At 46.0% G+C, this 15,574-nt stretch overlaps 1 protein-coding gene across 1 annotated transcript in view; it reads right to left on the minus strand.

Moving 5' to 3' along the window:
* The window catches only part of LOC147747702 (potassium channel subfamily T member 2), a 1,549,272-nt gene that overhangs the window by 1,122,999 nt on the left and 410,699 nt on the right, over positions 1-15,574 (minus strand). Inside the window, exon 7 of the mRNA XM_086926024.1 lies at positions 1,584-1,658. Coding sequence (XP_086782150.1) covers positions 1,584-1,658 — 75 coding nt within the window. The remainder of the gene's footprint in view (positions 1-1,583; positions 1,659-15,574) is intronic.

Here is a 15,574-nt window from a genome sequence, read left to right on the forward strand (position 1 = left end):
GCGTCGCTAGAGCGCTGACCTCTGCTCCCAGAGCCCGGATGTGCAAGGCTCCTCCTCGCCCTCCGCATCAAACGTCCATGATTGGACGCGGCGGACCGGGGCGGGAGTGGGAGAGTATCTAACTAAACAGCACTGAGAGTGCACAGTGAATCACCCACACTGAACGTTTAAAAACACTAGCCTAAGTTGCTATTTTAAAAACATTCGCTGTTACAACAGCGCGCACAGTGTAGAACACAGAAACAGCAGTTAATAGCGCTAAGTGAAGGGGGCTGCCTCTGCCACCGGCAACACACTACTCCACCATGATGATTAACACCTTTATGCACAGTTTCACACCACTAAAGGCTCAAACTCTCAAGTCTTTTATGTTTTACTCCACGTACAGGTTGTACTTGGTTAGCTCGCCATTAACATGTAAATTACATGTTGATCTGTTTTTACTAGTTATCATTGTTTTATTTTACAGTTGGAATACAAAGCATTCTAGGCCCATTGTGTAGGCTGTGATCACCTAAAACATAAGAAGGGAGTAGAATGCAATTAAACACCACAGCTACCGTTGCGATATCAACCAATTGACCATGCCATGAAATTCAAGGAGTGGTGGTCTGGGGTGTAAGTAACACCTGTAACTTATGTGACTGTAACACTACAATGTCCGCCCTTCACACAGGTCAATGAGAACTCCATTCTGCCAAAGTAGACAGATGGATTAAAAAAGATGCACTATTATGTGCATGAATGGCTGAGGGTCAGATGAGTAGTCGCAGCAAAGTAGCCGTCATGCATACATCAGGTTTATTGATACTTTTATTTATTGTGTCTGCTGAGAATATCTCTGGATTGGTGTGTGGAAATGTAGGCATTGATACAATGAGCAGCTCTAAATTAGCAGGTGGTACTTTTGGTCTTTTGATGCAGCTGATTGGCAGTGTACTTGCCCTAGTGTAATTGCCTTATTAGGTTAATGAGCAAGTCCATATGGAGGTACAGTGAACTGCCCAAGATCCCTCACTGGGTCACCTATGAATTGAAACTTGCATTCAGACGTCCAACACTCCTAACTCTTCCACAGATAACTCCTCCTCGTTTAATGTCTCTCATCCAGCCTACAAACACTAACCGTATTTTACTTAATGAAACCAGCACCATTTGGAGTGAAGCAGAATAAGCTTTGATGTGCAAAAAGCAAGCATGGTGAAAGATGATGAAACTTGTACAAGGTTGCAATCCTGAAGCACTAGCTAAATATAGACAATGCCAGACCCTTTTTTTCAGTATGCTCCAAAAGGTGGTACTTTTTTCACTACAGTGAGAAGAATATGCTGGATTTGTTGGCTCAGAAGACTAATGTATCCACTTAAGGGATCTGTGCTTGAGCTCATGGTCAAAGGTTTGCATCATGGTGAGTCCACTCAGTCTTTAATCCTTCCAATTAAACCATTGAGTTGGGTAATCCAAACATCTGTTATATTAGCACCAAAAAGTCTAAGGGTGACCTGTGCTTCATAAATACACGTTATATTTTGGTATGTAGTGAGGCATTTACTCTCTGCAGATATCACCAGGAACTGACTTACTGTGATGATGAAAGGGATGGTGTTGATCATCTCCAGGATGAAGGGTATTCTCAAAATCTGCTCCCAGATATTTCCCTGAGTAAGAAGAAAAATGAAAGAATAAATGGAAGGCTAAAATGCATTCTTATAGGTCATTGCAGAAAGCTGAAATATTTACTAATGGAGCATTACATTGTTAGTACATCAAAACCAATATTGCCCATCATGTTTGGGTGTATGAATTCTCTCAAGAAATATGGAAAAACAGCCTTCTCATTTTGGAGCAGGGCAAAATAATATTTCCATGAGTAAATTAAAATAAAAAGTTATCAATTTTTTTTAATTAATCCATGGAGACCTATACCACATATATTAAAAACGATTGATCACATATTAAAATGTGGATTTTATGATTGAGATGTATGATGTTGAACCTTGATGATAATCTGAAAACATTCTTCTTCAGTAAATATCAAACAATTTGAGCCTGGCGACATTAATAACACAAGTGAAAGGACCCACTATCGCTTACACCTACAGTTATGTGTCAGATGCCAATGCCATATACTTAGATACAGTATCTATTCTACAAATACATAAGAATACTGTATTAAGGTAGGTTACTGTTTTTATAAGGGATTGCTAAACAAAGCAGAGTGATGGTAGTTAATGACTAGGAGGGTTTTCGAACATGTCTGCATGGAAGGCGGGCATAGATGGTGGATGCTGCTGGCCTGTTTCAACTTAGATAATATGTGCTTGTTACAAAACCATCTGCTGCTTCACTATGTAAATCCCAAAATATAAATAAACATGATGTAACAGTAGGGGAGTTACTTCAAAGCTAAAAAAGTTAATCTTGAAAAGAGAACTACAGGAGCGCATCGAGCACAACGCGCCAAAAAAGTAGTAACTCATGCACCAATAGAGGTGTGCATATGTGCAGGTGTAGATATGTGACTTTTTCCAGTTCCCCAACAGTCGCACATCTGGGGTCGTATTACACAAAGTGCCCCTGGGGCTGAAAGTGCGTTTGCGCCCGCTTAGTATGACCTACTGCATTTTGGTATTACAGAAGGGGCCGCAGTCACTTGTGCGGCACCTTTGTGTAATACTGAAATCACTGGCACACATACAGCGCCACTGCTTTTTCAAGAGGGAGCTCCCTCGATTGAATGGGGGCATGCCCCATTCAAATGAGGAAATTCCTTTGCCTTTGCACCCGCGCCGTGTTACAGATGCGTGCGTAGAGGCAAAGAAGCTGTCAGGAGGCGCACTGACAGCGCACCACCTAAAAGGGGGTCAGACATCCCCTTGCAGGTGGGTGCAGTCACTCACTGCAACCGCCTGCAATAGGATCTCTAATCCCCTTTAAGAGTGCAGGTGGGTTGCCACCGGCACAGTAAAGCACGGAGCAGCTGCTTCAACGCTGCTCAGTATTTTACTTGAATTCGCTGCTCCAGGGGCAGCACGAGCTCCTGTCTGCCCTGGGGGAAGTGCATTCAATGTAATAGGGCGCACTTTCTCTGTGTGTGCTCGGTGCACCTGTTTTAAGGTGCGCCAGGGCGCAAACTGGGAAAGTGCGCCTATACAAAATCGGGCGCCCAGAAAGCTGTGCCAGGCACAGGTTTCCAGGCATACTACTTGTTGTATCTTAGCAATGATGTCATTGTCTCATGGTCACTGTGCTCACTGGATTCCAGAGTGTGGAATCCAGGGAGCAGATCAGAGATGCACAGATGCTGAGGAAGTTGGTCCTTGAATGCTCCTGGGGTTGTTGATTAAATAAACTACTTCTTCTCACTTAACCACTGTACTCCAAGTCATTTCAGTGGCCACGAGGATGGGATTCATTTTAAGAAGAAAAGAAGACTTGGATTGAAGATTTTTCTACTAACTGAAGATTTCTTCATACAACCCCAGGAAGCCTGAACATTTATAAAAGTTTCAAGGTACCTTTATTATTGTTATCGTTTTGAAACTAATGAACTCTTGTTTTGCGCTCATTTTGGATTTTTTTTTGTGTTTTGAAAGCCTAAATCCAATTTTTAAACTGTTTTTGGCATATAAACTGTTTTTAACATGTCAAATTAGCGCACAGCATCGTAATCTTAATGCCATTTTTAAAATACGAAGGATCTCTTTCTTTTCCATCGCTTTAAGGACTACAACTTTTTGTCATTTTGAAAAATGCCGGCATGCTAACATCTTACTTCGTTTCTTCATTCAAATAATGCCGCCGTGTTGATTGCTGTCGCGTGCACATCGCGCTGCCACTCAGCGCGTCTAACGCTGATCACCGGCATTCCTTTTCACATCGCGCTACCACTCAGCGCGTCCAACGCTGATCACCTGCATTCCTTTTCTGAGCTACCGCGTCATCGCGTTGCCACATCAGCGCGTTCAACGCTGCAGTCACTGCATCATCACGTTTGACGCTCCGCAAGCGGCCATCTTAAGTAACCTTAGCAACCAATGCCATTTCACTCGTTCAGACGTCAAAAGTAAACAAAAAGGATTATTTCACTCGTCGGACTCAATTTTCCTTCGGCAAGTCTACAATTCATTACTTATATTTGGCATTATTAAACGTTATCCTCAATAAACAAGATTATTCAATTTTTTTTTTGGGAAAACATTTTTTTCCATGAAGTGAACTTAAAACAAGAAATGAACCTTGAACAATAAGTACAAACTTGATGGAATAAACGCCTGACAACAGTTTCTCAAGCTAATATCAGTTATTGACAACGGTGACTACATTAATTATTTTAGTTATGTTTTTTCAAACCACTTTGACAACGGTGACTACATTAATTATTTTAATTTATTATTTTATTGCATTTACTAAGTGTCATTCTATTATTTTAATTTTATTAACCTAAGCAGTGCCACGGGCCGATCTAATCGGCCCTGTGTTAAAAGTGAAAGTGCTCAGGCCGATCTGATCGGCCCATGTGATGACACTCTTTTGGGAGGTGTGTCTTTCCTAATATTCCTCTTAAAAATCCAAACTTAACTGTAATTCCACTCCAGAACACCTCCCTCTTTCATAATGTACTTGTATTTCTACACATTTTGATCCATTTGCAGATATTTAATCTCTTTAAAGTTGCGGTGACATTTTGTTTACAGAACAGATTCGTCTGTTCAAAGCTGCATAGGTCCTTCTACACCAGTAGAGGGCGCAGAGAACTAATCTGCCGTCAGCCCCAGAGACAATGCAGCAAATGTGGGCGCGTGACTTGAATCGTGGCTTCACAGAACTGCAGACGTGCAGAAAGCAGCGCAGAAAGCAGTACAGGTACGGCTAATTTACTTTCCAAACAATGCCTTCACTTTACTTTTGGCCTTTTTTCATTCCTTTCGTATTCCCATTGGTGTGCAGCTGTCCATTTCCTAATTGATTCCGCCTTCCGGCTGGAGCTTTCGGTGCCTGTAAAATGCAAACTATACAGCCTTTATCCGTGAAAGGGCTGTTAGAGTCAATTTTACCAACTCTATACTGCCTTCCATGCCAGTACTGCGCCATGGTTCTCTCTAGAGGCACAGGCCGACTGACGAGGCCTGCAGTCACGTTCTTAGCTCACCGTGACTGAAGGAGCACGACTGCCTGTGCCACCCCTCTGAAGAGCTTTGTTCATAGTGCTGGGCCTGCTACCATTTCAGTGTTGCATGCACAGTGATTACGACTGAATATGCAAAACTCGATATTACAACTATGGTCGGTGTTTTTCATGTTGGGACCTCACTGTCTTCTGACTTCACTGATTCCCGGCGGGAAGGATGTTCCCGAGGGGGAGGGGAATGGCAGTGTGGGTGATCTATATAAAACCACTCTGCCATCTCTGTCAAAATAGGATCCCGAGATTATACATAGAACAGAAAAGCAGCTTTCAAAGTCTGAAGAATTTTACAGACATGCGAAAGCTGTACAATATTTGAAAACATAAGGTTATTTCACTCAACTGAAAAAAGGCTATCTGTTCTTCTGAGGGCCCTGCAACCCCGAGTTATGTTAGTTGAAAAATTAATGAATCACTTTGCAACTTCCGATTTGGCATTTCAATTACAGAAAGAAAGAAAAAAACGTAATTACTTTGAAAGAAATCTTCTGTGGCAATCACGTAGTTAAAAGCAACAAAAAATGGAGTAACTAATAATGTTGAAAATTAAATGAAAAAAGTCGACATGATTTACAAGCACATGCAAGCCCCACACTTGGTATGAGAAGTAGGGGTGCTCCTGATACCAGCAGGTGGCAGAACTATTTTGTTTGGCTGTGTGTAGTGAGGGGTTGCTGCAGGGCATGTACATGAGTCCTGTAATGGTGACCACAATATAGAGCTTTGATTATGTGAAACCGAGTTTGGATTCACATACCTAAAATGGACTATAGTACTGTTTGCTTATTCTTTCAATTTAACTTGTGGCGGTCCTCTAACACCTGTTCAGAGACCATATGTAAATGTAAATGTCAAGGTATTTGTAGAGCGCACTGTCACCAAGCAGTTTCCTGGCGCTATTACTCATACCGCTGTGGAACCCCTCCTGGCTTTCCCTGTGAAGTGCCCACTCCTGGGCACCCCCAGGGTGAAGCCAGGCATCCACAGCGCTGTTGGGGCCGGTGTGGAGGTTAAGCAAGCTATTGCCCAGAGTTGCAGCGTGGGACTCATGATTAGAATAGGCACCGAGGCGAGAAATCAGGTCCGAGGAATTATGAGCCCAAGACCCGCCGAGGCGGGAATTGAACTCTGGTCCCGGACCAGAACTCTGCATCAGGGGCTGCCGCTCTAACCATTGAGCCACACTCCTCCACATATGCTGAATAATGATCCAGATATCTCTATCCGTTACACCTTCTTTGAAGCTTACCCCATTTTTTTTAAATGCTTGTTTTTTTAAAATCACTGTGTTGAATGGTATTGAAAATCACTGAATAATGTCATTTGTTGACCGTTTTATTCTGTATTGGAGAGCATAGATTCTGTGTGATTTAAAATGTAAAATCACTTTCATGGCACCTCTGTTTCTCTCTCACGCCCACTGGTGGACCATAAACTTGTCATGCCTAATTGAATCCAGATTACTTTTTTTTGTAAAACTTTAGTGCAGATTTGTAGAAAGGAGCCAAAGTTAATAGGTGGGTGCTACGGCAGTTCAGCTAACTTGCTTTGGCTGGCTGAGTAAATAACACAGATGCTTCAGTCAAGTCAAGTCAAGTCAAGTCAAGAGATTTATATAGCGCGCTACATACCCATAGGGTCTCAAGGCGCTGGAGGGAGGGTGGGGAATTACTTGTCGAATATCCAAGTTTTAAGTTGCTTTCTGAATGCTAGGTGGTTCTGAGTAAGGCGAAGTTGAGTGGGAAGTGAGTTCCAGGTTTTAGCTGCCAGGTAGGAGAAGGATCTACCTCCCATGGTGATTTTGTGGATGCGAGGTATAGTGGCAAGGGCTTGGTTGGAGGATCGCAGCTGGCGGGAGGGGGTGTAGAAGGATAATCGTGTGTTGAGGCATTCGGGCCCAAGTTCGTAAAGTGCTTTGTGTGCGTGGGTTAGGAGGCGGAAAGTAATCCTCTTATTTACGGGGAGCCAGTGGAGGTTTTTCAGGTGACCAGAGATGTGTTCTTTACGCGGGATGTCTAGTATGAGCCTGGCTGAAGCGTTCTGGATGCGTTGGAGTTTTTTCTGGAGTTTTGCAGTGGTCCCGGCGTATAGTGTGTTTCCGTAGTCCAGGCGGCTCGTGACCAGTGCGTGGGTGACCGTTTTTCTAGTTCGGGTGGGGATCCAGCGAAATGTTTTTTTGAGCATGCGAAGAATGTTGAAGCAAGATGATGAAACGGCGTTAACTTGTCTGGTCATCGAGAGTGAGGAGTTCAGGATGACGCCCAGGTTCCGTGCGCGGTCCGTCGGGATGGGGGCTTTTCCAAGGGCTTCAGGCCACCAAGAGTCATCCCAGGCGGAGGGGGAGGTGCCTAAGATGAGGACTTCTGTTTTGTCTGAGTTCAGTTTCAGACGGCTGTGCTTCATCCACTCGGCTACTTCTTTCATTCCTTCGTGTAAGTTGGTTTTGGCGGTGTTAGGGTCTTTGGTGAGTGATAGGATCAGTTGAGTGTCATCCGCGTAAGAGATGATGTTGAGATTGTGTTGGCGAGCGATGGCCGCAAGGGGGCTCCTGTATACGTTGAAGAGGGTGGGGCTGAGTGACGATCCTTGTGGCACGCCGCAGATGACTTCAGAGGCCTTTGACTTGAATGGTGGGAGGCGGACTCTCTGTGTTCTTCCGGTGAGGAACGAGGTAATCCATTCCAGTGCTTTTCCTTGGATTCCTGCGTCTCTGAGGCGCTGTAGAAGGGTGCTGTGACAGACTGTGTCGAAGGCAGAGGAGAGGTCGAGGAGGATGAGGGCGACTGTGTCTCCATTGTCCAGTAGAGTTCGAATGTCATCTGTTGCTGCGATGAGGGCGGTTTCAGTGCTGTGTTTGGCTCGGAAGCCGGACTGTGAGGAGTCGAGGGATTTGTTGGTTTCGAGGAAGGCGGCGAGCTGGTTGTTGACAGCTTTCTCAATGACTTTGGCCGTGAATGGAAGAAGCGAGATGGGGCGGTAGTTTTTGAGTTCGGTGGGGTCAGCTGTGGGTTTTTTCAGAAGGGCGCTGAGTTCTGCGTGTTTCCAGCTTTCTGGGAAGGTGGCGGAGTTGAGGGAGCAGTTGATGACATCTCGGAGGTGTGGTGCTATGATGGAGTCTGCTTTGTTGAAGATGTGGTGAGGGCATGGGTCAGTTGGGGATCCTGAGTGGATGGAGTTCATCAGGCGGATGGTGTCCTCAGTGGAGATTGGGTTCCGGTCGTTAAGGATGTTCAAGGGGGGTGAAGGTCCTGCAGAAGATTGGGTGGGTTGGTCTTCGGGTCGGTTGTCGAAGCTGTTGTGGATGTCTGCAATTTTGTTGTGGAAGAAGGAAGCTAGGGAGTCGCAGAGGGCTTGGGAGGGGGTGATGTCGTTGGGGTTGGTGAATTCTTTGACGATGTTGAATAATTCCTTGCTGTTGTGGGCGTTGTTATCTAGACGGTCTTTGAATGCGGCTTTCTTGGCAGACCGGATTAGTTGGTGGTGTATGCGGGTAGCGTTTTTGAAGGCGTAACTGGTGCTGGTGTTAGGATCTTTTTTCCAGGTCTTTTCGAGGGAGCGACAGTGTTTCTTCGATTTCTTAAGATCATCGTTGAACCAGGATGCGTTTTTACTGCCTAGCTTGATTTGGCGTTTTTTCAACGGTGCTAGGATTTCGGGGCTGTTGGATAGCCATTGGGTGAGGTTGATGGCTGCTTGGTCGGGGTTTGAGGAGTGGGCGGGAGGGTTTAGTAGAAGCGATGAGGAGATCTGGTCGCTGGTGATTTTGTTCCAGTTTCTTCGCAGGGTGGGTTGAGGATGGTTGTGGATTGTGGTCTTATTGTAGGTAAAGTGAACGCAGCTGTGGTCCGTCCAGTGAAGAGTTGTGGTGTGACTGAATGAGATATGTTTGCTGGAGGTGAAGATAGGGTCGAGCGTGTGACCTGCGATGTGGGTGGGCGTAGAGACAAGTTGTTTGAGTCCGAGGTCGGCGAGATTGTCCAGAAGGGTGGTGGTGCTGCTGTCGTTGCTCTTTTCCAGGTGAAAATTGAGGTCTCCCAATAGAATGTAGTCCTCGGAGGGGAGGGCGTGTGGGGTGATAAAGTCAGTGATGTCGTCACTGAATTGTTCACGGGGTCCTGAAGGCCGGTAGAGGAGGGTGCCTCTGAGTGTGGTCTTGGGGTCGGTGTGGATCTGGAAGTGAAGGTGTTCGGCGCTAGCGAGGTTGACGTCTGAGCTGGTTGAGATGCGGATGGAGTTCTTATGGACGATAGTGATGCCTCCTCCTGTATGCTTGATGCGGTCCTTTCGGATGATCTTGTATCCTTCCGGAATGGCAATGGTGATGTCTGGGGCTGAAGAGGCATTCATCAATGTTTCTGTTAGGAAGGCGACGTCCGGTGAAATGGTGTCTAGTAGATTCCAGAGGTCGATGGCGTGTCTGTGGACCGAGCGGGTGTTGAGCAGGATGCATTTAAGGTGGTTGGTGTCAGATATCTGATTGGTGTTAGTGGATGAGGAGTTGTTCTTGGTGCCGTCGAACTTGCAGGAGTTGCAAGAGAAGGGTCCATGGGTGTGTCCAGGAGCGGCTTGGACGCAGTTGGGGGAGCGGCCGGGGTTAAGGGCTAGGAGGGTGGTGGCATCGTAAGTGATGCGAGTGGGCTGGGCATTACGGGGGCCAGGGGGTCTGGCGCTGAGCGCGGTCCAGGCGCGGACGGGCGTAGACGGGCTTACCTTTGGCGCACCTTGCGCGTGGACGCTGCGCGTGCGGACATCTGACATAAATGGTGAGAGGAGGGGGCGGAGCGTGGGAGGGGCAGCAGCTGGGAGGCGGTAGCAGGGAGGAGGGGTGGGCCAGGGAGCAGGTAAACAAGATGGAGGGTCAAAGGGAGAGTAAGGCAGGGGCAGCAGATGCACCACGGCACCGGGGGCACGGACGAAGTCCCAGGGGGAAAATAGAGCCTCAGCAAGTGTCGCGCTGCAGAGTACAGCAGAGCGAGCTACAAAATCTGGTGAGGTACTATGCCTAGAGTCGCGCAACGAGGTAGCTCTGTAAACACAATGCGTAAACACAATGAGTGCCAAAGCACAGCTGATTGCGTGCTACACGAGCGCGATGCAGATGAAACAAATAAATAAATGCGCAATTCTAATGAAATAAATAAATGCGGTCAGAGATCAGCAAACACAATGAATGCCAAAGCACAGCTGATAGCGTGCTACACGAGCGCGATGCAGATGAAACAAATAAATAAATGCGCGATGCAAATTAAATAAATAATTGCGGTCAGAGATCAGCAGTCAAGATACGATACCACCAGCAATTCCAATCACGAGTGGGAGCTGGGATCAGGGAGCGTGGGGGGAGCGACCGTGCTGGAGCAGTCATTCTAAGCTGCCTACACACCCTGGCCTGTAGCTCTAAGAACTGTGCAGTCATGCAGTCTTCCTCTGTTGTGTTTTCAGCTGTCTGGGTGTAATCTTTGAGTTATTGGTATGTTTACCTCGTCTAAATTGCTTGATGTTATCGTGAGAAAGAGTCATTCATAGTTGCTGAAATGTCACTCATTATCTGAAACCTTGCCTGTTAAGTAATAAAGCTTTGTCTGTTCAGTTCTAGACACCTAATGCACACAAAGACTCACTAGTATTTACAAACCGAGGTTCCACTGCAGACCACAAAAGTAATCAGACTCTGTTTACTCATGAGACACTTGCAAAAATAGATGCATGCAACATTTTAATACACTACTACACCCCAATCCCAATTAAGCGACTCCATCGCTGACCTCGCCAGCACCCACGCCCTCGCCTCCATGGACTACATCCTCCACGGGGATCTGAACTTCCACCTCGAGAACAACAACAACGTCAATTCCGCCACGCTGATCGACAACCTCGCCAACCTCGGCCTCAGACAACTTGTGACCACACCCACCCACGCCGCCGGCCACATACTGGACGCCGTCTTCTCGACTAGCACCCACGTCGCCTTCAACCACACGACTCAACCCCACTGGACAGACCACCGCTGCATCCACTTCACCTTCAGAAAACCCACCACGCAACACCGCACCCAACAGCTACCTCGCCGATACTGGAGCAAAATAACCGAAGACCAGCTGACCTACACCCTCGCCATGAACCCTCCCACTGAGCTCAACAACCCTGACATCGTAGCCCGCAACCTCAGACAGTGGATCGACAACTGTGCCAACACCCTCGCCCCTCTGAAGAAACCCCCCAACAACAACGCCAGCAAGAGAGCCTCCAGGTTCACCAACGAGCTTCTGACCTCCAAGCGCACATGCCGGAAACACTCCATTGTTTTGTTAGAGTTCCCTGGCCTCCCCGAGTTGGGTTTGTACATGTTTATCTGGTCACATAACATTGTCCATTTTACGCAAACTGGTGTAAAAGCACAGTATGCCCTTTTGTTATTATTGCTCTGGTTAGGCCCCTCCGCGTCCTCTGCGTGTCGTTCCTGGACGGACATTCTCTCTGAGAGGTCCCTTACATTAGGGTTCAATGCCTTCTATTCTAGCTATGACTCACTTAGAGAATTTTCATTGTGTCCATCTGATCTGCTAGTTTGCTGTGTTCTGCCCAGATCAATCCCAACCCCATCGACACAGCACTGATCTCCTGCTGAGTGTTAGCTTGGTATCCATGATGGCAGTAAGCACCTTGTCGAAGTGAAGTTGCATAGACGGCTCCGGTGTATCATGGATGTCTGTAACCAGCACTGCGGGTGGGACTCCTCAGAACTGGGCTGCATTGTTGGCTGTTTGGCCCTTATCTAACCCATAGTAACTCTGTCACAAGTTATGATTTAGTAGGAGATATCACATCCTCAATTTCATCAAGCATCACAAAGAGGAGATGGACTCTGTTTTGTAAAGTCTGGAGGCCATATGGTCAAAAAGTAGGTTCAGCTAAATCCAGCTCTATCTGCACCATTTATCTCCAGGACATCCATGCTGCAGCATGAGCTACCCAGGCTCCATATGGAGCTGCAGCCTCCTATTTTTCAATTTTGCTAGGCTAAGGTACATTTGGGACTGAAGTAGGGTCAAACTTCATTGTCGGTTGCCTACGCACTCAAAGTGGTGGACCCATCTACACATTTTCTACCGTGCGAAACCCTGTTTCTCTAGCCATGCTGTGAAAAAGAGGACTCGTTCCAGTGCCCTACTTTATGCAGCTGAAAGTGCATTGCTTACTAAGAACTAAGTTCTGATGTATTTTGTGTTCGCCTTTTCAGTATTGTAAAGGGTTACAAAAGTGCAGGCCTTCTGTAATGATGGTCTAATTTTCCATTTCCTGATAGTTAATCACTTTGAATCTCTCCATTGTATCCAGCTTTACTTTTCTTTCTCTGACTGCACAGTGAGAGGAGTTTTTAAAGTGGCTGCATTTCTGTGGCTGGACTGGTGCAACCCATACATAGTAGTGATGGAGGCTAAAGACAGGTCCATTCTTAACATTTCAATTGTAAGTGTAATTACAATTGCACTATTTAGCGTTTACTATCCCAGACCAGACGTCAAATCGCTTTAATTTTCCTCCGGAACCCAAAAAAGATTAGTGGTGAATTAGTATGGTGAAATGTGAAAGTAATTTGAGTGGTGGACATGTTAGTCAGTTGTTACATCACCCCTTTGTACAGTTGGTTCAAGGTGCCCTGCCTCTCCTTTTCTGTCTCCTCGCTCTGCCATTAATGTTTTGAACAGGGACAGGTTGAGGGCACACTCCCTCTCTCTTTTTCTGCTTCTCGGTAGAGCTTTCCTTGAGCTAATGCCCTCACTGAGTTGCGTTTACTGCCAGCAGAGCCACAGCACCACTTTTAGAGTTGGTTCAAGGCAACCTCGCTCTTGTTTTGTCTCTCCTGGCTCTGCCAAGAATGTTATTTTTTTAACATATCTTTATTTCACAACATACATTTGAATCATATATTCATAGCACTTAACAAGGATTTAATCAATCACCTTACAGTTATCACCAGTATGAAATATGACCGCACATGCAACCCCGACTTGAGGTACCACAGGGTTTCAACATGTGTCCGTGGGATACTGAGTCTGCCTGTCTGACGTATTCATCCAGATACCTTAATGTTAGTCCTTTTTATCCCTGTGTGCAGAATACCTCTAAGGGAGTTTCCAGGATACCAGGAAACTGTATGAGGTGTCTTGCCATTTTGCAGTGCTTCACATGTGTCTTAGATAGGAACTATTGCAGTGGCCGTTCAACAAAACAAAAGGCAAACTTATAACAACAAACCATCCTAGCAGTGTTCATTCTGGGCTGTATAGTGGGTTCCCAGCTGTTTGTCGTATAAATCGCTTACAACACTGCAGGACCACAGACAACAGATTCCAGTGCCGTGGAACGTCAGCCTTTCAAGCCAGAAGCTTCTCTAGTAATGCTTCTTGAGGAGTAAATCTACCCATCAGGCCTGTTTCCTCCTGGCTGGAACCAGCTGAAGACTGTGCCACCCACTGTAGTTTGCCAGATAAATAATAACATGCAAAGTCAGGGGCTCCCAAGTCTCCGTCAATAGGAGAGCATCGAAGAGTCTCCATTCGCAACCTGTGTTGACCACCATCCCACACCGGCTCTCAAGAAATGTGCCAGGCCATACTGGTCTAACTAGTCTGGTCATCCATATAAGGATTCATAGTATATTTGGAAAGGTCAGCTAGGGCAAAGGGTAAGGAGAGTACCAAAACTGGACCACCAGTGGCACCGGGGAAGTGCAGAAGTCAAAGTCGGAGGTTGGCCCAATGCTTTCAAATGGAGACTGGGAATGCCTAGAGCTACACTGCTTGCAGAGAAGTAGATTGGTTGCAGGTGCCAAGCTTTGGGGGTACAAAAGGGGGTGGTGATGGATTAAACCCAGATCTTTTGACTGGGTGTGAGTGTTTGATTGACTCAGATGCTCTGTCCATCACCACCCCCTTTTGTACCGCTTTTGGCCGCCATAAGTGTGGCAGGGTATGCTCAGACGTGAGTCCCTTGCTCACTTTGCCACTGGATTCAAGCAAGCCGGGCTGAAGACGGCTGGAATGCCAGAAACAGGTCCTCGGAAGCTTGTTTCCGATCCAGGGAAGACATGGCTTGGCAGTTCGGGCTGGACTGTTCCCATGAGGCACAGGGTCAGACTGATTTGCATATAGCCCTGTCTGAACTGGGGTGGCAGAGTGGGCTAAAGAACGGTGATGGATTAAACCCAGATCTTTTGACTGGGTGTGAGTGTTTGATTGATTCAGATGCTCTGTCCATCACCACCCCCTTTTGTACAAGCGTTGGGAGCTAGCACAAGCACAGGGGGGGGGGGCTTCAGAGTAGAACCAAACATACACCACCAGGGGCACAGGGGTGGCCAAGTGCAGGTTGCCAATGAAGTTCCAGGCACCCAATGCTTCTCAATAGAGTTTCTTCTTTTGCCAAAAAGTCTGCAGGCGTGGCACCGGAGGTTGCAGGCGAGAGACCAATGATAGTAGAGGTGTAGAGGGTCATATGGGCAGGAAGGATCCAGCCATAATGCAATAATGACATTGAAAGACTTGGAAAAGTGTAATTAAAGGTCAAAGGTCAACAGACATGATCCCCAACACCAATGAAACCAATGAAAGCACAAGTATTTATCAAGACAATTACAATAATGCAACACTAGTAACACATTATCCAAGGGTAGTGTGCAATAACGGCCTTGATACACCTAAACAAGTATAATTAGAGGTCAAAGGTCATAAAGCATAACCTCCTCCAACACTATAACTAAAGAGGATGCAGGTACTCATCATTACAATTCCAATAATGCCTCAATTGTAACAAATGATCTAACAGTAATGGATTAAAGGCCATGAAACACTTAGAACAGTGTAAATAGAGGTCAAAGGTCAAACCACATGACCCCCCTCCCACCAATTTAATGAACAAAAATGTAAGTAATTATCATTACAATTCAAACACTGCAACACTTGTAAACAATGGTCTCACCGTAATGGAATAAACTCTGTATACATCTGCAATAAGGGCAAATAGAGGTCAAAGGTCAAATTTTATGACCTCTACAATAATTTGAACAAGGGAAAACATAGTACTTTGAATGCCGAGTCCAATAATGCCACACTTGTTGAAATTGATCCAAGGGTAACAGAATAAACAGAAAAAAGGTTAAAAAAAGTGTATTTAGGGGTCAAAGGTCACGTTTTTTTCACTTCTTATAAAATTTGACTAGTTGGCCTGTGAGATCAGACAACGACCTTTACAAAGATACCTCACTTTGCAAAAACAATTTCACTGTTACAAAGATATATCCTTTGCACACTTCCAGTAGCTACCATTTAGGGTCAGAGGTCAAGGACTGTGATCTTCAGGAGTTATATGCATGAAATCATATGC

The sequence above is a fragment of the Lissotriton vulgaris genome, chromosome 1_1, assembly GCF_964263255.1.
Source record: "Lissotriton vulgaris chromosome 1_1, aLisVul1.2, whole genome shotgun sequence".
Classification (NCBI taxonomy): Eukaryota; Metazoa; Chordata; class Amphibia; order Caudata; family Salamandridae; genus Lissotriton; species Lissotriton vulgaris.